General features: G+C 48.6%; 2 protein-coding genes across 5 annotated transcripts in view; both read right to left on the reverse strand.

Moving 5' to 3' along the window:
- Positions 1-11,128, reverse strand: part of ADARB1 (adenosine deaminase RNA specific B1) — a 57,005-nt gene extending 45,877 nt beyond the window's left edge. For 2 of the 4 annotated variants that reach the window (XM_058839531.1, XM_058839529.1), the window contains exon 1: positions 10,996-11,128. The gene's annotated coding sequence lies outside the window, so the exon portion shown is untranslated. The remainder of the gene's footprint in view (positions 1-10,995) is intronic. The other 2 variants (XM_058839533.1, XM_058839530.1) reach the window with 1 other exon arrangement.
- A 10,374-nt stretch (positions 11,129-21,502) lies between these two features.
- The window catches only part of SLX9 (SLX9 ribosome biogenesis factor), a 39,012-nt gene continuing 37,385 nt past the window's right edge, over positions 21,503-23,129 (reverse strand). The window contains exon 6 of the mRNA XM_058840476.1: positions 21,503-22,131. Within this exon, the coding sequence (XP_058696459.1) occupies positions 22,005-22,131 (127 nt within the window). The 3' untranslated portion in view covers positions 21,503-22,004. The remainder of the gene's footprint in view (positions 22,132-23,129) is intronic.

Here is a 23,129-nt window from a genome sequence, read left to right on the forward strand (position 1 = left end):
CAGAATCCCAGACTGGAAGGGTTGGAAGGTACCTTAAAGCTCATCTCATTCCAAATCCTGCCATGGGCAGGGGCACCTTCAACTCTCCCAGGTTGCTGCAAGCCCCATCCAACCTGGCCTTGAACACATCCAGAGATGGGGCAGCCACAGCTTCTCTGGGCAACCTGTGCATACGTGACCCTGCCCAACTTTGCTACCTCTTGTAAATCAGCATTACATCAAAGCAGAAGGCAAACAGAAGGACTACAGGGTGATACATAGCACAGGGAGCTTGAGAGATGTACCCTAAAGAGCTGCTCAGTCTACAAGAACAAATCAGAGTCTGACTGTACAAATAGAGGAGGAAAGGGAAAAAAGGAAACAATTATCAGTCCTGAAAGGGAGCACTGTACAGAATCAAAGGCAAGAAATAAGTCTGTGCTTTTCAGGCAGAATTGATACATGCTGCAAATGTTGGCAGAGCAAGTACACTGGATTAGCCCCAAGCACATCTATTCTTCTCCAGTCTTACAGAAAGCATATCTGGGTGGCTCCAGAAGAAGAGCAGAGCTGCCAGCCTTCTATGTGTGCCACACGCAGGCAGCAGCCGCCACCAAGCAGCCACGAGCTGTGGAGGAAGGATGTAAAATCCAAGAGATGCCAGCCTTCACCTGGGACATGGGGCACTTGCCCGTGATTTTGCTGGAGACCAGAGTTGTGCCTTCCCTGCTCAGTTGTATTTCCACTCCAGGCAAAAGTGGAGCCACCCAAGAAGCCTGCTGCATCCTCCCCATCTCACAGGGCACACACATACCTGCATCACCACCACATCCTTCCTCTGTCTCTGCTGCTCCCAACACCTACAGCAGCACAGGCATAAGGTCCAAGGATGACCCCACCAGAGGTCCCCAAGACTTTAAAACAGCAGCAGATCACCAAGGAGACCAGCACTGCTTCTGCACAGACTGTGGTGCACCTGCTCCAGGTAAGAGGATGGAAAATCCCCATTCCCCTGGCACACCAACCCAGGGGAGCAAATAACTCAAGATATAACATTTCCTTCAGGTTCAGGACAACAAAATCACAGAGAGTAAGAGCCATTCAAAGCCATCAAGAGTCCTTAAGAGATCTCAGCCACAGAAGTGGAGTCTATCAGTTCATATGCCAGAAAAACTCCATGCTGAGTGGAATATGAATTATGAACCTACTTTAGTGACCTTTTACTGTAGTTATTTTTAGACTGAAGTTTTTATTCTGGACAAAGTACTGGAGATAAAATATTATACATATGCATGTATTTTTAATATATGCACATACTGCATGCATTTTCTGTGAAGTAAAGAAGCAGCTGCTGATTCAGAAATACAGGGAGTTGGCTGTTCTCTCAAGGATAACCTATGCACTGTGAACATGCACTATACGAGAAACCAAGACTTAGTTCTGGGAGGTGAAATTCTCCAATAAGAACATCAGAAGCCTCCTAAGATAGATCCAAAAGTCATTTATTCAAAACTACCCCACTGCACACACATTAAAGTAGTATTCACTAGCAGTGCTGCCAGGACAACTGCTGGAGCAAGAGGCATCTGTATGCATTTTAAGTACCATTGGATGTAAAAATACCCACTAATACAATTCTTGTATTATTTTGTATTTTTACAATTTATGTCCAATTTGGACTACAGCAACATACCAAACCTAGGCAAGAAAACACTAGAAGACAGAAAAGAAGGTCTGTGACCCAGGGAGATGCACAAATACCCAAGCCAAAGCCATAAATAATTCTGAGGAGCTCTGCTACACTGAAAGCTACCAGAAAAAAAAAAATCCTTTCCTTTCTCCCACAGCACTCTAAAAGTTATGACCTTCAAAATATTGGCTATTTTTCTTTAGCTTTAAAAGCAGCCTGCTTCAGCTAAACTGTTCTACAGATCAGGTGATACTCTGGCAAGAGAGTAACTGTCAATAGCCATATTCCTCAACAGAGCTTTTATTACAAAAATCAAATGTACTTCCAGTTCCTTCCATATTCACTGAAAGCCTTCAAGAGGAGTTACTTAGAAAATATTCTCACAGCTATCAGGGAACCTCGCTTAAGTCTGGAAAGCAAACTTTAAAAGAAAGCAAATCTATTGAACAAAGGACTGAAGGAAGAATATATTGAAAAGGAGAGCAAGCCACAGCTCTTCTTGGGGTTATCCTGTGCAGGGCCAGGAGTTGGACTCAATAATCCTTGTGGGTCCCTTCCAACACTGGCTATTGTATGAATCCTGAACTTGAAAAAGGCTTCTGCTGAAAGCCAGCAAGGGCATCACAGATGCTGAGAGAAGCTGTGGGTGCTCATATGCAGGCTGGGCAAACTGGCCCCAAAAGTGTCATGGTCCATCTTCAGCTGAGCTGCTGACTGAAACCTGACTGAACCCTGCATGAAGAGCTTCTCTCTGAGGAAAGGAGCACAAGGAGTCCAAAGGAGATGGAAAATAAGCAGTGGGGTTGGGAACACCATCCAGTAGGGCTGGGTATTACCTGAGCTGCAAAAAAAAAAAAAGCCAGCTAGCCATTATGATCTGAAACACAGTAATGAGAGAAAAAAAAGTACAGAATTATAGGACTACTAGCTATATTTATTTAAGCCATATTTATTGAAATTGTTGATCTATATCTATAATATATGCTAATATTTAAAAAAATCTATAAAATAGAGTTTATATAGTATTTTATGTAACTGGGAACAGCCAGGACCAGGAGGGCAGGACGAGCCTCCCTCCCTGCCAGTGGCAGCAAGTACTCGCGGCCCCGCTCGGTACCACGGAGAGCTCCCTCCTTCCCTTCCTCCCAAACTGGAAAACCAAAGGCTTGCCACCAAACAATCATTTTCCCTTCCAAGCAGGGAAAAAAAAACAAACAAAACCATCTCGCAGACTGTATCTGAGGAATCTGTATGCAGGAAAAGTTCTGTTGACAGTATAGAACTTAGATGCATAAAGAATGATGCTGTCCAAAAATATGAATAAATTACCATCTTGGCAAAAAACACAAGCCAAAGCTCAAAAGAAGTATTTCAGTTCCAGGCAAGTTCACTCATAGATCTCACTAATAGTGAACCTGATTCCTTTAGGAACTCAGGAGCAGCAGAAGGAAAAGCATATAAGAAGATTAGGTTAATACTATATTTAAACATATGTAAGGACAGTGAATGAAATAGTGATTATTCACTAGTTTAATTCAAGAAAAACAACCACTTACTAAGAATAGCTTTCAGGGGATAAAAGAAGATAAACTGGGCTGTACCGGGGAAAAAAAAACCCAACAGAGCTACAGTAGTATTCACTATCCCTCGTTATCCATATTTGTCAGCACTGAGGTCTGGGGAAATCAACTTCGGTATAAAAGCCTCAAACAGGGACAAACTACCCCAACGTTTCCAGACTAATGCACCCTTTCCACTAGTTGGGAAGCTTTCCCAACTCATTATCATCCTCATGGAAAACAGCAGACTTGTATTTATCATGACAGATTTTTGCAAGAGTTTCAAAGACATGAGAGAAAACAGATTTTGCAGATTTGATGGAAGGACCTGACAGTCCTCATGAAATAGAGGGGGTGGAGGGTGCTACTGGACTTGAGCTCCCACCAATTCAAGCATGTATGGGTAGACTATGGAGTGAAGACAGGATTTTCTCCACTTTCACAAAAGCTTCTTCTGGAAGACTTCACCACTTTGGAGGTACTTTGCCAAAAGCACAGGCACACACTCCCGACCAGACCTTGCTGCTTTTGCTTGCATCAGCTGTACTTTTCTGTCTCATGTTCTTGAGAGCTGCTAATTCAGTGAAAGGTCCCGATTTAGCTTCTTATTAATCAAACTCTGAACACTCATTAGCGAAAGAAGTACAATCCAATCACAAACTTAGAGGCAGTGAACACGCCCCTAGAGCTCATCTCTGCACTCACCCTCCTCTGAAGGGAGCCTGTGCAAGCTCTCCCACCTCAGGCATAGAGGTGGAGACCTGCAGGATTGTCACCGAATCATGGAATCAGCAAGTCTGGAAAAGACCTCTAAGACCATTGAGTCTAACCAGGTCCACCACTAAGCTATGTCCCCATGTGCCACATCTACATATTTTTGTAGTTTCAGAAGCATGTTTCCAATTCCAATTAAAACACTGGCATACACACCCAACCCGCAACTGCCAGGATCACTGGTTTGAGTTAAACATTAATTTCCAGCTCCTCTTTGTTATCAAAACACAGTATCACATGACATCAAACTGCAGAACACCACTTGGCACTGGTGAGTGGCAGGAGACAAAAAGCATCTGTAAAAATATCACTACAAGAAGGTCCATAAAATACACATTAAATCCCAGGAAAGCCTATCTGCTGTCAGCACTGGAAGGATGGTTTTGCTGCCTGTAAAAGTGATCCTCACCAAGAGAGGGGCCGCAGCCCCAAAAAAGACATCAAAGCCACCACGGCTGAGAAAATACAAGCATCATGCCACAGAGCTGCTCTGAAAAGCTTACAGGTAAAAAAAACAGGAACATGCTCTAGTCCAGCTGGAAAAGATGACTCTGGTTTAACAGAGAATAAAGTAATGACTGCAGTTGCCTGTGGCTCCCACACCTGTGAACGACACCCAGATTTCGTGCAGACTCCACAGGCAACAGGTCCAAAGGGCTGCAAACCTGCACAGAGTCAGCACCCAAAAAGTGCTGTCCAACCAGCTGACAAGTTTTACCTACCAAAATTTAAGGGAGAAAAATGCTATTTGTCCTCCAAATAGCTCAGAAACTATCGCAAAGGAGATCTCTCCCTACTTAATACACCTTGGTCATTTCCATGCTGTGGAAAACACTCGTATGGGTGTACATTTGACCAAAGGCTATCAGGGTTATAAAAGTGAGCAAGCATCCAACAAAAGAGAAGTTATCTCCTCCACCTTTGATCTCCCACAGTGAGCTACTTGCGCATGTCAAGGGCAAGCTTTAAAACCTGGGCATTGGAGGAGCAATATAACCCTTGCTCCCTCTCAGAGCATATTACATGTTTCTCCCAAACAAAGCACAGCTCAGGCATCAGCTTATATTAATTATTCTCATTTTTGAGCAATTTAAATATACCAAAACTGATCCTTTACCTTTAGCTGTGAAAAACATGGCAACTCTAAGGCCAAAAGCAGCACTAGAACATGTTATCTTAGTCCAGTTTTGACCAGAACATTTTAATTAAAGATCCTACTACTAGGACCCATCTAAAGAGTTTTAGAGTTGTTTTATTAAGAACTCAGCATCTGCCTTCAGTATTTGAGGAGAAAAATTTAAATGCATTTTGATACAGAATGGCCTCTGTAAACAAAGCTTTATAAAATCTGCATCTAAAGAAAGAAGTCAAAGGTACTTTTCCCCTTTAATAGTTTTCCAGCAGACAGTGCACAAATATTAGAGCATAACTAAGCAAGGAAAAAGACAGTGAGAGCTTAAACTTAAAGGCTCATTTGCTAATAAAGTTGAAGAGCTGAGTAAATCAACCTAAATCAAAATCAACCTAATTTTAGACACACTGAACACTTTCAGCAGAAGCCCTTCAGAATGGCAGAGGCAAGGATTAACTATCTCTGCAAATCTCAAAACTTACACAGACTAAATGGGGAAAATACTCCTAGTTGAGACTGCCTCACAATTCCTATGTAAAAACTTCATATTCACATTGCATGTGACAAACGAAAAAAACTAATGTTTAGCATACGTGCTTGTTCTCGTTTTGATCAAATTTTAAACAGTTCATCTCTTTTCAGAGCTGATATGACAAAATCAATAACAGAAAGGAGAAGCCACTGATAAACTGAGTTTAGAACAAAGATAAATTGACATTGGTATAGTACTCACACATAATTTTATCCAAGGCACATCATAAAACTTGTTAATGCAACTTAAAAGTATCACAATAACAAAAGCACCAGGCAGCAAAGTAATCAGAAAGTACCTTCTGCCATGCAGCACCAAACTCATCCCCAACTGAGGAAGACTTCTACTATAAATTCAAAATATGGTATATTCCTCACATGTTTTCTCCTAATGAGGATATTCAGGTTACTCTTTATCTTACCTAGGTCCAAGAACTCCGTTCTGTTAAAATCTCTTTAAAATTAACTAAACAAAAAAATTCCTCTGAAATCTGATGAGGAGCCCTTCCTTTTGCAACTCTGCCAAAAGCACTCTGCATGGAAAAATCCTGACCCTGCTGCTTTCCTACACCTATAAAAGGACATTATTCCAAACAACTACATAAGCCTTTATAGGGAAATTTAAAATCTTTGCTAGTCTTCCCTGTGCTTCAGCCCCCAGGGGCAGGGTGAGGGACTGTACCCAAACCTTTTGTTTTCTTCCATCACCTACTATGATGCAAGAGTGCCCCTCAGATCACTCCTCTCCACTTTCACAAAGGAAAACAAAGGATACTTAGGAAAATAAGGACCTACCTTTTACTGGAACTACTTAGGAAACTTGATTTCTTGTTTGTCTCACTACCACAAAGCTCCTCTGATGTCCAATAATATCTGCAATCCAGCAACAGCTTTTCTTTCAGCAGAGCACTTATCTGAGATTTCCTTCCTCACAGATTCTTTTGCTCACACAAGTCAGTACTCACCTGTGACATACCCACTCTCTTGCCAAATCTGATGGACTTTTCAAGGTGTTGACCGATTTCATTCAAGGGCACTGACAGAATGACACCAGACAATGGGAAATCAAGCTTAGAAGCACAGGAAGATGGCCAGAGTTCCCAATAAAGACATTTTTTATGAAGCAACCCTGAGTTAGAAGTACAGACAGCTCTCCTCACTTCAGGAGACAGAACCACAGAGAGACTTAACCCTGGAGCATCAGGGAAGACATTTCTCCAAAAGAAAACAAAGCGCTCTTCCTCTTCAAGCACAAAAATCTTAAAAAATAATTTAAAAAATAAGTAAGTTAAAATAAAATGTAAACAAAGAACACAACCCACAAAGACAATGCATAATACTGTACACAGGAGCAGCTTCTTGCCTCAGAGCTCCCTGGCACTTCCACAGGTGCTCAGTATCACACAGAAAAAAAGCTCAGTAACAACCAACTTCTACCAACACACACAAAAGGAAAGAAGTCCGACATTCCCAAACCCCTCTAAGCAGGTGATACTCTCAGAGGACAGCTCTGGAATGAGGTTACAGGCACACCCTGGCTGTGCTGGCAGCAGGCTGGCTGTGCATTCGAGGGGACAGCACTGAGTCACAGCCCTGGGCAGCCAGCACTGACTCAGCCCTGCGCTCCTGCCGGGAACAGAAGCTCAAGGTAACTCCAGCAGCTTTTGTGGAGGTGATGGATTCCCTTGGCTTGGGAACTCATACCACAGCTGACCCAGAGGCAGAGAACTGAAAAAGATCCTAAATCCTTTTGCAACAAGACATTCTTAAGATGACGACTGTACTGAGCATCCTCTGAGCTCCCCCAGTAATAGCAGCTACATGGTTTCATTGGGGGTGTTTTACCTTAATTATTACAGAAATGCACACATGTGCTGCTGATTTGATCAGCTACAGCCCCAAATATTCAGATCTGGCTCCTGCTAGGTCCCAGAGCCTGCTGATGACCTCTTTAAAAACAACTATTTCTCATACCTACCATACAAAAAACATTCACTAAAAGCATTTTTAGAATGCTAAACAGCAGGAAAGAGAAAAAAAAATCAGCCACACCATCCCCAAACAGGAAAGAAACTTTTGCTTTAAAACATCATTTCACTTGCTTACATAATTATTTCACTAAGGGGGTTTTTTGAGGTTTTTTTTTTTTTTTTTGGTCAGGCAGCATTTCTACTATAAAGGTATTTCCTTTGAAACCAAGATACATAAATAACAGTGTCCACTGATAAATACAGCCCAAAACCACAGCTTTAATCTTCAGTACTTAAATGTAAGCTGAAATCCACACTGCAGCTGGATGGCCTGAGTTTCAGATGTGCCAAGCACCTACTAGTTTCAGAAGTTGCAGAAATAGCAAGAGCTCTGGTCTCCCTTCATCAGACCAGATATTCTCAGGCATTCAAGCAAAGACCCTCAGGGTCCTGCACTGCCATGATTTCAAACACAAGGCATCAGCCTAACAGGGCACTCACTGCAAGCACTGGGAGACAGCCCATTTCAGCTCCGCCTGAAACCAGCCTGGCATCAACACACAAGCCAGCCCTCGCAGCAGAGAGAGAAACATTTCCCACTTGAACCACCACTGCCATCCCTTAAACCTCCTCAAGTCACAGGTGACACCTCAACAACACTGACTGCTGAGAGGGCACGTTACACTCATGGTGTGTCCCATGGCTCTCTTACAGCAGTGTTTGCAGGAACACTGTTCCTGTTTGGCAGGAACCCCTTGTTCCCATGCAGAATCTCTGACCAGGTGATGGGAACAGCTACAGGCAGCAGTCTGGGGTTTGTCAAGTGTAGGCATGAGTTTGCTCGGGGTAGCAGAGCCTCACCTGGTCCCAGTCCCAAACTGAGCTAGTAAGCCTGGCCATTTAGGTTTTACTCACTTAAACCTAAGAATGGGTGCCTTTCAAAAGAGAAAAAAGTCCCATTTAGTTATAATAAAGGTTCTCCAGAAGACCTTTGCACTCAAAGCAAGCCAGAGGCCTGCCACTGAGGACTTACGGAACTGCATTTCCACATACAGCCCACAAAAGGGCACTAAACTTCCAACTGAGCAGATGAATCTGAATAACTGGAGGTGATATCAAAGTGGGCTGAGGTCTGTGAGCACAGTGTGACCGAAGCTATGAGACACTCCTGTTTCAAACACTGAGCACAATGACCTCTCTGGTACCTTCTCAGAAAAAGAAGTGCTCCTTTACTGGAGCTAAACACTCCTAAACACTCCTCCTGCTGAAAAAGTTGGCTATTTTTTCTCTCTCAAGCCGAGGAGCCAATGCTCTTGAACATCAGCAGCAGAGAAGCCTCAGGTAGCACGCTGGCTGCTGAAAACAAACTCCAAAAAGCATGTGCACATGAGAGGTTGGGCCAGCGCTCAACTGTCGTGGTCTGATAAACCACACAGCAAAATGTGAGAAAATTCCTCGTGCCAGCCTCACTCCTGACAGCAAGAATGGTGCGCTCACACAGCTGCACCCTGGGACACTTGGGGAAAGCAGCCCAGGAAGGACCAGCACAAGCAGCATCACACCCAGCTGCTCTGTCCCCGTCTCATGGAAAACTGTGGGCTCAGAGCACAGATAAACAGGGCTCTGAGCTGAATTCACAGAGGGCAGGGCCTCAGAGCAGGAGTGATGCAGTCCCCCAGCAGAGCCTGCTGCTAGCCATCTCCATAGGAGCATGGATTTCATGGAAAAACCAGGACTGCTTAACCTTGGGCTGTCATAGGAGCAGTGGGAAGCTTTTCTCTGCAGCTGTGCCAGCTCTGAACAGTGAGGGTTACCGAGCCTTGCCTCTGGTCAGTGCATACAACTACACAGCGTAAGGGCCAAGAAACATAGCTCACTGCAGAGGAAAAAAAAAATTTAGACAGAAGATTTGGCAAAACCCCCAAAGGCATCTATCTCGGACATCCCAAAAGTAACAACAGTCATTCAAGATATGACTTGTTTATACTATAAGGCTCATTACACAGAGGCCTGCCTATTTTTAGAGGTAGATATCACTACAACTGAGTGCTAGATAAACCCAAACAATTATTTTAAAAGGGTATTCCATCACTAATTATTCTAAACATCTTGTGTGTCCAGAAAGGCTGGCCTGATGCCACTCTCCAGCATAAAACAGGTCGGAGAACAATGCTACGACTTCACTCTCAGGAGTGACAGAGCAACTGACAGAGCAAGCAGGGTGCTTGGGAGATCCCGACAGCTCCAGTAAGCTCATTACCATTTGGATAAAACAAAAAACAGTAACAAATGGGACCCTAATGTTGTTTATGCTAAAAAAAAAATACCTGAAGTTGGTTTTTCCTTTATATACCACCAAAAAAAGTAGGTAAAAATTTAAAAAGAGAAAAGGAAAAAAAAAAAAGCCCAGGCCAAGGACCAGCATGGTTGATGGTGGCTCATCCATCAATTCTGTGGTTTCACCAGCTCGAGTGCAGAGTTCTGAATGCTCTGTAGACCCTCTCTGCCATGACCAGTGCTTTCCCCACTTGAGTGCTGAGAGGTACAAGGTGAAGATGGGCAGAGCAGGAGTGGCCCAGGCCAGCAGTGCCCCTCGGTCAGCAGACAGGCACCCTTCAGAAGCCTTTTATTTCTGTTATTCTAAGCAAACCAGACTTTTAAAAGCACAATCACAAATCTCACGACCGCAGTTTTGCTCCAGCATAGCACAAATGCAACCAAATCCCAAAAGAACAGCGAAACCCACCGGGGGCCACGGCAACAGATGGAGAAGGGCTGCGGTGGGGTTGTGCAGCCGGGAAGGAAAGGCGCTGGGATGTGCAGCCGCGTTTCACACCCGAGCTGCTCTCCAAGGACGCGCCGCCTCCCCACTGCAGAGGGCGTGCGGCGGTGCCGGGGCGGCCGGACCCGGCGGCGCCGGAGGCAGCCAAGCCTCCCCGCGGCAGCGGCTGCCGGCCACAGCGCTTCTCCGCTCCCCGCGGCCCCGGGCGGCTGGGGCAGGCTCCGTGACGGGCGGCCGGTCCCGCTGAGGAGCTGCCCCCGGCTCGGGCGGCCAGGGCCAAACTTCCCGCGGTACCGCCACCCCCCCAAAAATGGCCTCGACGCCGCCGCCGCCGCCGCGGCCCCTGCCCGGGTGAGAGCTCCCGGGCGCCCGCTCCCGCCGGGAACGGCGGGGCCCCGCTCCCCGCTGCACCGCGCCCCCGCACCGGCACCTCCACCGCGGCCCGGCCCGCCCAGGCCCCGCCGCTCTCAACAGGTGCGGGGCGGCCGCGCGAGCCGCCGCCGGCACCGGCACCTGCCACCGCGTCAGGACCTGGACAGGTCCCGGGAGGCGCTCCCGCCACCGCAGCCCGGGCTCACCTCTCGCCGCGCCGCTGCCCGGGCCCCGCCGCCGCCGCCGCTCCGCCATGCGCGGTCCCGGCCGAGCCCCGCGGCGGCCCCGCCGCGGCTCCGTGCGCGCGCCGCCGCCGACGTGCAGGCCGCGCCGGGCCCGCCAGCGGCGCGAGCCCCGCGCGCGCGGGGGCGGGGCCGCGGGCGGCTCCGTCCTTCCCATTGGCGAGGCTGAGAGCAAGCGGGGGTGGGGCCGAGGGCGCTCGCGCGCTCGCGCGCGGCGGGGATGGCAACGGGAGCCGAGGGGCGGGGCCGGCCGCTCGGAAGAGCGGCGCTGATTGGGCGAGCGGGGGGCGGGGCCGACCCGGGGGCGGGGCCGTGGGGTGCACGGTTCGCGCCCCCCCCCCCCCCCCCGCTCCCACAGCCCGGCCCCGGCCAGGCCCCCCCGCAGCCCGGGATGCACACCCGCACCCCCAGCTCCCGAAGGGACCCCGGCACCTGCCTCCACTGCCGGGGCCTCCAGCACCCTCCACGGGACCCACGGACTCAGCCTCTGACATTCCAGCGGCATCCTGGATGCGGTGTCCGTGTCCGAATGCATCCCAGCGTGCCAAGATGAGGAGGCCGAACAATTCTGGTTTTCCAGAAATCAGTGTGAGATCTCCACCCAAACATCATCAGTAAAGTTCATCGGTGCTTCCACCACGTGTATGGCTCGCTATGTGTGTTAGGGCTTCAGCCTCCTGCGGAACAGGGGATCCAAAAAGGATTAAATAACTGCTTTAAACCTTGGCTGTTTGTGACAGCAGGCTTAGAACGAAGGCATGTGGTCACCTAGGGAGCAGGTTTCTGACTTGCATTTTGCTCTTGACATAAGAATCCCAGAATGGATTAGGTTGGAAGGGACCTTAAAGCTCGTCCCATTCCACCCTCTGCCATGGGCGGGGGCACCTTCCACTATTGGCACCGAGCCCTGTCCAAACTGGCCTGGAACACTCCACGGATGAGGCAACCACAGCTTCTCTGAGCAACCTGTGCCAGGGCCTCGCTACCCTCACAGCCACAAATTTCATCCCAATATCCAATCTAAACCTACTCACTGTCAGTTTAAAACCACTGCAGGTCATTGCAGTTTAAAGACACCTGCAGGCCCTGAACCATGGGATGCAGCTCAGCCCATGGGATGCTGCAGGACACAGAGGAATGTAATGCTGGCCTTGCTGTTCCCAGTTTTTGTGGCTCAAGGGTTTTCATGCTTGCAGCCTGATATCACTCCTCATCTCTGCCCTTCACAATACTTTCATCGTGTCCCAAAACCTCATTCCTGGCCACAGACATCAACTGGTCAGAGAAATCTTAACTTTCCCAGCTTTCTGTCCCTTTGAGGTTACCTGACCGCCTTTTCAGTGAAGGAATTTTTCCTAATATCCAATCTAAACTTCCCCTGGTGCAGCTTGAAGCTGTTTCCTATGGTCCCGGGTATGTGTTGACACATGTTGCTGCATCAACCACCTTGGCATTACTAAAACTTCATACTGAGAACTCTGCATGCCTTCTCACCTGTTTCTCCAGAAATATACCTAAATACTCCAGAGTATTTAAGTGGTGACACCCACATTACCATGTCCCTTCAGTCCCCAGCACGGACTCCAGGTGCAGCACTGAGTGGCTCATGGCTTCTTCTTTCTCTCCCGGTTCCTGGTGGAGTAAAGATCCATGCAGGCGTTCACAGGGAGGGGAAAGAGGACCAGCACAAAGCCAGTGCTGGAAACAACAGCCTATTTTTATACTTCCTTCTCTCAGGCACAGCCCTTCGCCTCTGCCCTGCTCAGGAGCAGCAGCACCAATGGGCAGGCAGCTTCTGGCTGCTGATGCACCTCTGGGAATGACTGTGTTTCCTTATCCTATTCTATACTCAGGGAATTTAACACTAATTACTGCATTTTTCCCCTGCCTTAGGATCAGCAGTGAAGCCACGAAACAAAACCACTTTCCTCAGTTCCACCTCTGTGCCAAAGTGGTTGTTTCCCACCAGGATGTTGGGAAAATCACTGCTGGACACAATCCATGTGCTCTGGGATGACCCTGCCTGAGCTGGGAGGTTGGACCAGGTGACCCACTGTGGCTCCTTTCATCCTGACCCTGAAATGTGGCAGGGACAAGGGTGGGTCCAAGGCTCCTTAACCCACTCAATGGCAGACCCAACTCCACCATGGATTTGCTGGCTCCCTGCCACTGCAGAATCAAAGGGGCTCCCTCCCCAAACAGTGCTGGCTGTGCTGAGCCGAGCCACAATGACTCAGTTGCTGGTGCTTATGAAACATCACAGTTTTCCCAGTAATTCAAACTTCGGTGTGTATGGTGTTTTTTTTTTATTGGTTGGGGTTTTTTCTGCTTGGTTTTTTTTATGTAAACCCACTTTAATAAATGGATGGCTCTTTAACAATGTTTTTTTTCATCAAGGCCCTGCAAAATTGGAAATATTAGGCAGTCACTCATAGAAGAGAGCATTTCAAACACCTCAAGTCAAAAGCATCTTCACAGTTTCCACACTCAGGCAGTGATTTTCCACCTCAGGGAAACATGACTTGCAAACTGGTCTTGCTCATCAAGGTCCCCTCATGTGCTGGTCCTGGTGCACAGTTCCACAGTAGGGATTCTCCATCCCATATGCACCATACTGGAGACACACCTTACATCCAGCATGCCAGTTCATACAGACCTACTTTTAGAGTCCTTAAGCTCACCTGAGGATGTGGTGGATGTACTGCCAGACCCAGCACCTCCTCCACCATTCTGTGCCACCAACCCAACAGAAGCTGCATCCCTGAAAAGCCCTGGCAGCAGATCCAAGCTTAGTAGTTTCTCCCTGCTGTCGCCATATGATCCTCAGCGGGGCAGCTGCCAAGCCTGGGGAACCTGTTTCCAAATCCATGCTGCAAAAAGTAGGAGGGAGGATGTTTAACCCATTCCATGCAGAGTGGCAAGCTGGCAGTCCTGTGGAAGGACAATGGCATCCTCACTGGGGTGTTGGCTGCTGCTGTAGGGCAACTGGGGAGTGTAGCTGCCTAATCAAAGATTCAGCTCCTTCACAGATGGTCTGTAACATGAATTTCTTAAGGCCAGCACATGCTTCAAGGCAGCTTGGCAGCTCCTCTTGCAGTAACCTGCTTGTGTAGACCCCTGAACAACGTCAAGGTGTGTCCTCATGCCTACGAAGTGTCCTGAGCTGGGTCTACAGGCAGGGTGGTGATGCCAGACTGCCTGTGAGCGAACAGATCAGATGATAGCCAAGCAGAGTGCCTCACCTGATGTCATCCAGGGGAAGAGCTGGATCAGGGCAGCCCCAAGACAGAGAGGCCCTCACATTGGGGTGAGAACACATCCCAAAGACAGGGATCTCCATCCACAGGAAACTCCATCCTTGAGGTGACATCCAATGCAATTTCACACAAGCACCAATGGTCCTGGTCTTTTCACCCCACCTGCAGGGACCCCACTGCAATACAGGGCAGAGGAAGGACTCTGGCTCCCCCTCATCCTCTCACACCCCCAGGCTGGGCAGCCACAGGCTTGGGGCATAGCAAAATGTGCCCTTGGGGTCACAGTGGGCAGGCAGGACCAGAGACCAAAATGCAGAACTGCCTTGGGGACAGTCTGAGCACTGCCCAGCAACAGGTTATGAACCAACCTGCTCAAATACAAGGCCAGTTTTTAAACCATGAGCATCTAGGGGTGTTCTGGTCATGGGAGATGAGGTGTAGTGTAGTCTGGCTGTTACTGCTCAGCTGCCAGGCATTGGCACCAAGACAGACCGAGTTGACCTTTTCTGGAATTGTGACAAGGAGTGGTCAAAAAAATAAAAAAAGTAAATTGCACACTGAGCAATAATGAATGTCCCAATGTTCACCTGGAGCCCACCACCAACATCAGGCGTCATGGGCACAGCACCCCTGAAAGCAGCACAATCTCTACCTTTACACAGAGGGCCAAAAGGTGGGTGGAGGAACTTCGACAGAGTTTTAAGAGTTAAGTGTCTTCCCATAGTAACACCTCCTGCTCCCAAAGCAAAGGAATTCATGAGGCAGGCAGGAGTTGTTATGCCAGTGAAGTGGAAGGTGTTTAGATGAACCATCACATTGGTGAGCAGTGATTACATGTACCCAGGGCAACTGTAAACGCATTCAGATTAAGTGTATCCAAAACAGCTGTAAACACAGCCCCTCTGCCCAGAGCACCAACACTGCTTCCAGCCTGGAGCCACTGACACAGCTCTGGGCCATGGCACCAGGGATGTGTTTATAAACCCATCAGGCTGCCTGGGCTTGCAGCCCTCATGATGCCCCCATGGCCCTGTCCCACAGCAGGGCTCCAAGCAGCCCTTCCTCCCTGCTGAGCCTGTGGAGAGCAAGGGACCACAGCAGCAACATCCCCCAGGGAAGCAACTCTTCTTTCCTCTCCCCTTTCTTGGGCTGGCTTCTGTCCATCAATCCCTCAAACAGGGCCTGCTAAAGCCAGAGAAACTACATTTTAAATACAGATCAAGTGTTCAGCTGAGAACGGTCTGTCCATTTTCCCCCCTCACCCCAATCCGGGCTGGCTGAGCTGGAACAAAAGGTGCCTGCACCGGGGTGATTATCTCTTCCTTCATCTCCTTCACTTGGGAGGATATCCTGGCATCATCTGCTTTTACCTGCTTGGGGCCTGAGATCTGTTCCCTTTCTAGCACCTTCCTGTTTGGGACATTTCTTTGTCTAAGCTTCCTCTCCTACTTGTGTTGCTGAAACCAAGTCCAGGGAGCATCAGGCAAACAACGTGTCATACTCTACTGTCAACATCCTCCACAGCAAACTGCATCCTACACACTCCTTGAGCAGACAGACCAGCAGCAAACCCCCTGACCATGGCTTACTCAGTCTCAAAGAGAACCTGCATTGCATTAAACCACAGAAATTCTCAATTTAGGAACACTGAGCATGGATCCAGAGCCCACTCCTCATTACCCTGGGGTAGCACCATCAGGGAGAACTGTGGTTGCTCAGATGTTTGGAGATGACAAGCCACGAGGAGCAGATACAGGCAGACCTGTATGGTTCATGTACAAATCATACTGAGTTGAAACAAGGTCACCAACACACCCCATCTGGCACAAAACACCAATTGTTAAAGCAGAGAGAAGCCCTTAAATAATATTTTATGCATCCTACTTGTAATCAGGCAGCCCAGAAAATCTCAGAGAATCCAGATGCAAAGGTCTAAATCTTAAAATCTAAATCTAAAACCTGTGGTCTTAATTTAAAGGCACTGTGGTTTTTTTTCCACTATTTAAATATGTTTGCACATATTTAACTTATTTTGTAAAAAAAATTGAATCAGTTAAGGAAAAAAAAAAAAAGCCACCACAAGGAAGCCTTGCCCCCTGTCAGCAACACCACTCCTGATGCCAATCCCAGTTTGGGCTGCAGAGCACCCAGTGAGGCATCAGGACCGGATGGAGAGAAACCACAGAGCCACACACCAGCTGCCTCTCCCATAAAAAAAATGTGTGAACAGCATTAAATTGCTTGTCAAACTAAAAACACAAAGCCAGGTTTAAGGCCTCACATAAAGCAACCATGGTTCAGAGCACAATCAGCAGATCCCAGATAATTATCTCATTGGGAAGAGTCAGCATGCAGGGCATGGCTTTCCCTTGCAAGGAAATGGTGAGTATGGAGATAAGGGTGATCCAATTAACTGGACTTTATGGGGATTTCAAAATGGTATGTGGCAATGCTCTTAAGCACTTAAAGAATACCCAGAAGCTCTTAAAGAAACTGAGCTGACATGGGATAAGAAGTAGAGCCCTCCTGGGATTAGGAACCTGGTGAAAGGTCAGGAAGGAAAAAGCAGGAACACTCCTCTCAAGGGAAGTCCAATGCATCCTACCTGAGTGCTCTGAGAAGGCCAGGACACAGCACTGTGACAGCACATCCATGCAGGATGGCCACCAAGGGCCACCAAGGGCAGTGATGCCAACAGACAAAGGCAAAAAGGCCATGGTGAAACCTGGGCAGGGACAAGTGGGGCTGTGCTCTGAGGCAAAGGCTGGATCAGGTGATTCACCTCTACCCCTCTCTTGTGCAACACCTCAATGCAAGGAGTTGCTGGTGCCAATTTCATCTGATTCCAAAACCATCACGCAGATCAAATTTGCATGCAGCTGTATTTCTTTGGGTTCCCTGAGGCTGCTCCGGTAAGAACCCACCTGGGTTGGTTTCAGAGGTAAATAAAGGGCAAAAGAAACAGACACAAGTGTGGGAAATGTAGGGATCAGCCAGGGAAGAGGGCATCTGAGGAAGGAAATAACCCCACACACGGAAAGCACTCGCTGCACATGCTGGAGCATGCAAGAGTGGCAGAAGGTCAGAAGTGCCAAGTGTCTGCTCTGCCAGCCACTTTCTGAGCCAGAAGGAGCAGGATACACTGGAGTTTCAGCTGTCTGGAGCTGCCTGAGAGCTGGGTCAGCCACACTGCCCACAGCTGACTGTTGAGGACAGTCACCATGGCTGGAGGGGTGTGCTGGCACCTGCAGCCACATCCCTGGCAAGGTGTCCCAAGCAGACTCTCCTGTGGGCTGGGGTGTGACTGGTCACGTGAAAGGTTATGGAGGGATGAGGAGAACAGGTCTTTTTTGTGAGCTGGGAGACAACTCCTCATCCCCAGACAGCAAACCTACAGATACAACCCCAAATGATCCACGGAGGCTCAAAGCTCAGACTGGCAAGCGGCTGTGGTGAAGAAATGCATGGGAAGGCAGTCCGTCCTACTGTGCCCTAGCCAGGGAGCAGAGGAGAGCAACCATACTGCAGCAGAGACCCCAATGCTCCCAATATTCCCACTGCCCTTCACCAGCTGCCACTGGCACCCTAAGTACAGTGTAAGAAGTGTAGCTGAGGACTGGAGTTGCACCAGACCATGGCATGACCCAGGGCCTGCTGTCAGCTGGTGAAGGGAGAACCTGGGAGTCATCTCAAGGAGCCCATGGCAGTCCCCCAGCCCCACTGCTCCCAGCCAGCACTTGGGATAAGCCATCTGGAACCCAGCAGCCACAAGGTTTCTGTAGCAGACTGGGAGGCAGCCAGCTCGACCCCAGTATCTGCAGCACCAGCACGTGCCTCAGTGCCGGGGCTGACAGGGCTGGCAAAAGCCATCCCACATGCTTAGCTCCAGGGGATCAAAGAAAGCCATGGTCACATAAGGCAGCTCAAACAGAGTGTAAGCAAAAGTGCTCTCTACCCAGCAAAAGCCACACTTTTCATAAGCAAAGGGGACTTGTATGAGGTCTGTAAGGAAAACTTTTCAGGGCACACCAGCTAGCAAGCGGAAGGAAGAAGGAGGTAGGCTATGTGCTCACAACCCAAGGGATTTCCTAGAGTTAGAAGAAAGGCAGGGACTGTGTCTGTGTGACTCACTGCACCCTTCCGAGCTGTGCTGCTGCCCCGATGCAAGCCCTGCTCCAGCAGGAACCACCCAAACGGGCCATCGCAGGTACCACAGAGAAATGTGGGAGTAGTAAGAGCAGGGATATTAAAAAATATCCCTGCACACCAACAACAGTACCCATGGGCTGATGGGAAGGGAGAATCCCCTTCCACCCACTGCTTTGCGTGTAGCTGCAAATATCCATTGGTACCACCAGATGGACAGGATATCCTGGCTCCCACTTTCAGACACAGCTCCATGAACAGCCTTCAAAGGCAAAATCCCCAACAAGAAAGAGAACAGCTCAAAAATGTAGCCCCAAATTTCTCCAGTGCTCAGTTGAGGTGCATTCACTGCTTACTCACTTCGTGCCAAGTCTGGAGCTGACGGGTTGGGCCCCCACCCACCCCTCTGGCACAACTACTCCTTACAGCTTGGAAGCTATTTTTTTCCCACCCTACTATCTAAAAAAGAAAAAAAAAGGCGTGAAAGCTTTTATCATCCTGAAAACATGCCAACTGCGAAGGCGACTCTGTGTCTCAGACGCCTGTTTCCTGGCAGATTTTAAGTCCTTTGCTCAACTGCTCAGATGGCGGGGGCAGGAGATGCCTGCAGCAGCAGGCTGTGAACTGGAGCTCTAAACACTCACATGTTTAACTGCTGCTAAATTCCTGGGGGACCAACAATTCCAAACAGCAGGCTCAGAGCTATACACACAGCCGAGTGGGTGCCGGCCCATCCAAGGTGAAGGAAAGATGTGAATGTTTTGCACAACGGTGCAGGCAGATCAAGGGCCACCAGGTGGGTACAGGAGGTACTGAGGGGGGTCACTGGCCCAACACCTCCATGTGGGGACAGCTACCAGGCAGAAAAACAGGGGGGTCACCCTGCTCAACGCCTCTATCAGATCAGTCACCCCTTCACGTCCCAGATAATGAGGCTTCAGCTCTGCTGGCTCCCAGAGGTTTGAAGGGAAAGAATGGGACCCAGCAAGCAGATTGAGCAAGGAAGAAATGCTGGACTCACAACTCCTTTGTTGGTGTCCAAATTTCCACAGCTCTGGCTGTAGCTATCTAAAGGTGCAGTCTAAGGGATGGGGACCCCTTAGGCTGCCAGCCCAGAAAGACCTACATACACACAGAACCCTTCATGACAGTGATGCCTCTGGGGGCTCCAAAGTGCTTGGAGCTGGTTTTGCAGAGGTATATCCAAGTTTTGACTAGGACCAGGGATTTTTCCATACCACCTCACACCATTACCAGGATGGGGGCGTGTTACATGGGGTTGTTGGTTGGAGACAGGAATGACACGAACTCTCAGAGATCCCTGAGACAACAGCAGTGGGTTTCATATGGTTGCCCTTTTTCATAGGGGTTTGAATCTCCCAGGCTCAGATAGCTGACTGGTTGGGATCTCTCTCCATCCAGGGCTCTGACCAGTGCTGTGCTTGCATCTGAGCTCAAATGGGGCTGGCTGAGGGTCCCCTGTAACCTGTAACTGAGACTTGTTCTGGAATGAACTAGGCTAGCCCAATTGGATTTGTGTTATGGCCAGACTTACCTTGTCCAGCTCAGACCAGCTGTACTGTGACACTACTGTGACAGGGACTAGGAACTCTCTGGCTTGCAGTCAAAGAAAAACACAGCAGCATTGTCTGCCATCATTCATTGTCTCAGGGTCTTGGTGAGCATTTCTGCACATGAATCACCCCCTCTTTTGTTATTAATATTGTTACTGTTCCTTTTCTTATCTCATTCCTGTTTCCAGATTTCCATCCTCCTTTGTACTTGGAATCACAGAATGACAGAATTATACAATGGTTTGGACTGGAAAGAACCTTAAAGCTCATCCAGTTCCAACACCCTGCCATGGGCAGAAACACTTTCCACTAGACCATGTTGCTCCAAGCCTGGTCCAAACTGACCTTATACACTTCCAGGGATGAGGCAGCCACAGCTTCTCTGGGCAACCTGTGCCAGGGCCTCAAGCACCCTCACAGGAAATAATTTTTTCCCAATATCCCATCTAACCCAGCCCTCTGGCAGTGTGAAGCCATTCCCCCTTGTCCTAGTCCTCCAGGCCCTTGTCCACAGCCCCTCTCCTGCTCTCTTTGAAGCCCCTATAGGCACTGGGGGTGGGGGCTCAGTCTCCCCAGAGCTTACTCTTGTCCAGGCTGCACAATCTCAATTCTTGGATGTCTTTGCCTTTTTCATCTCCCACCTTCTTTCCCTTCCAGCACAAGAGGCTGCCCCTGGGGCTGGCCAACCTGAGAGCAAGAGAATGAAGGATGGGACACTGTCAGCATCTCTCTGTGGCCTCTGCCAGCAGGAAGCTCTTGCCAGGCCCTGTGGGAAGAGGAGTGGCAGAGTCAGCGACAGTGTCTGCACTGCCAGAGCCAAGAGGCACCAGACAAAGCCTTTGGTCAACAGTGCCAGCATAGAGAGAGAACAGCAGCAGCAGCCTTACTGTTGAGGCAAGACAAGTATGATCAAGGTGCCAGCCACCTCCACTGAAGCTCATTTCAGGCACTAACTTGGGTCAGAGTCAACTGCAGCAGGCTGCTTTCCCAAGGTTAAGAAGCATCAGTAAACTTTTTTACGGTTTAAAAGACAGCACTGGGTATTTCTGGGTGTCAAATCAGGATCATCTCTAATAGGGAATGGTCCTGCCTTCAGTTGTCCCCCATGAAAATTCACGGGGGTTTTGGGAACATGGGTGTTTGGGTACAGGAAAAGGTTCCTAAGGAAGAGGTTCCTAATCCCCAAAACAAATGGCTGAGGTTCACAGCCTGCAGGCTGGACATGTTTTGGGATGCTTCCTACAGGGCAGGCCGAACAGTGCACAAAGGCCAGAAGGGATGAGCATCACTCACAGAAAGCACGTGCTCACAGGGCAGGAGGAAGGCACATCTGTGAGTTAGACGTGATCTGCAGTCATTTCTCATTGCTTGTGCAGTCCCCCCTGATTCGCTGTACACATGGAAAGAACAATATTTTTAAGTCATTTTTCCAAAGAAGGAAATAAACTCTTATTTCAATTCCTATTTACCAAAACAAGAGCCAGACAAACTCAGTGCTGTATGAAAGTTTGTTTATTCAAAAGCTAAATTTCTCACAGAAAACAATGTCTATGCACAGAAGCACTGGTCATAACAAATTCCAAAAGCCTCCTGGGCTCCAGGGCTTGGGGTCCTGAACCATCCCAACAGAGCAAGCAAGAACTTCTTCTCAGAGTTGTCAGGAAGATGGGGGGGAATGACAGAACACAGATACATGGCCGTTTGGTACAGTTTCAGAAATCATACCTGCTCACAAGGAGAGCAAATGTATCAAGACACTTGGCAGGGAGATTAATGCCTGCACAAGAATCTCACAGAACACCCTGCTCCATGTGGACTGCTTGTAAAAGAGCAGCTGCCCCTGTCAGGAGAGAGCTGCATTATTCCTGCAGACAGAAAGCAGGGCTGTTGGTTTAACCATCTGCTGAACTGCTTCCAAGGACCAAAGTGGCTGGGATGTCGTGCCAGGGATGTGCTCCTTTTCACAGCCTGCGCATGTCCGGGCAAAGCTGAAGCTCTAAAGGGGTTCCCCTTCTTCCTCCTGCCTCAGCTTCTTGGAGAGGTGCTTGCTGATGGCCAGGAGGGGGTTGGCTCTGTACTGGGGATCGCTGATAACCTCATGAAACCGAGCCACTTCCTGCTCACTGAGGAAAGAAAAATAACACATCAGTTCTCTAAGTGCCTCATGTGAAAGGAACTGAGCAGATAAGGACCAACTCATACAGCAGCAGATTTCTGTTGAGACAGAGTGATCCTGGGTGTAAATCTCAGAGAAAGACAGTGTAAGAATAAACCTAATTTAGCCAAGGGCAAAGCTCAAATTGCTGCCAGCTTCATGGGAGCCAGAGACTTTGATTTCATGCCAGAGAGACACAAACAACCACAATAGTGTCCAGCATCACTTGGGAATGTTTTTTTAAGAGCTCTTCCCTAGTAAACCAGAAACAAGAGACTCTGGATCTGGTGAATCACCAGGAATGAAAATTACTTCAGACTGCACCAACACAAAATCAAATTCTCTTTAGAGAGCTTATCTACTGACTCTCGTTATTGCTGTACATTGAGCATTGGTAATCCTACACACAACACTAGCTGGACACCATGGGAAGAGTATGACAGAATTACCTCTGCATGCCTGGTCACAGCTGCTTCCCGGGGAAATGGCCTTGTCTCAAAAAGCAAGCAAGCAGGGAGGGACAAGAACAGAGCAGGAGCAGAAAAAAAATCCCTGAGTTTGCACATAGCCACATCTAGAACAGCATCTGAATCTCTCTCAGACTGCCAGGCTCTCCACTGCCTCGCCAGACAAACACTTGGTAGCACACAGCTACCTCCCCTCCCAAGCACAGCCCTTCCCTTCAATGTTCCTGCCAGAGAAACGGAGAGAGGAGCCAATGCTCCTGAAGCTTGGGTTGGGGTAATAAGGTGAGGCTTAAGGAATCTCTCATCTGAACTAATACCTTGGAAAAGAAACCTCAAGACCTTCCTCCAAACTTTTTCCCCTCCCAAGAAGCACAGACTTGCCAGACCATGAAAAAGTAAAGCAAGGCAAAACTGAGCAAGAAAGGCATCCCAGCACCAACACTGGCCTGTTTCTGACAGAGAAGGTATTCATGGAGAGCAGTCCTGGATCTGTAGCCTG

The sequence above is a fragment of the Poecile atricapillus genome, chromosome 5 (genome assembly GCF_030490865.1).
Source record: "Poecile atricapillus isolate bPoeAtr1 chromosome 5, bPoeAtr1.hap1, whole genome shotgun sequence".
Lineage (NCBI taxonomy): Eukaryota > Metazoa > Chordata > Aves > Passeriformes > Paridae > Poecile > Poecile atricapillus.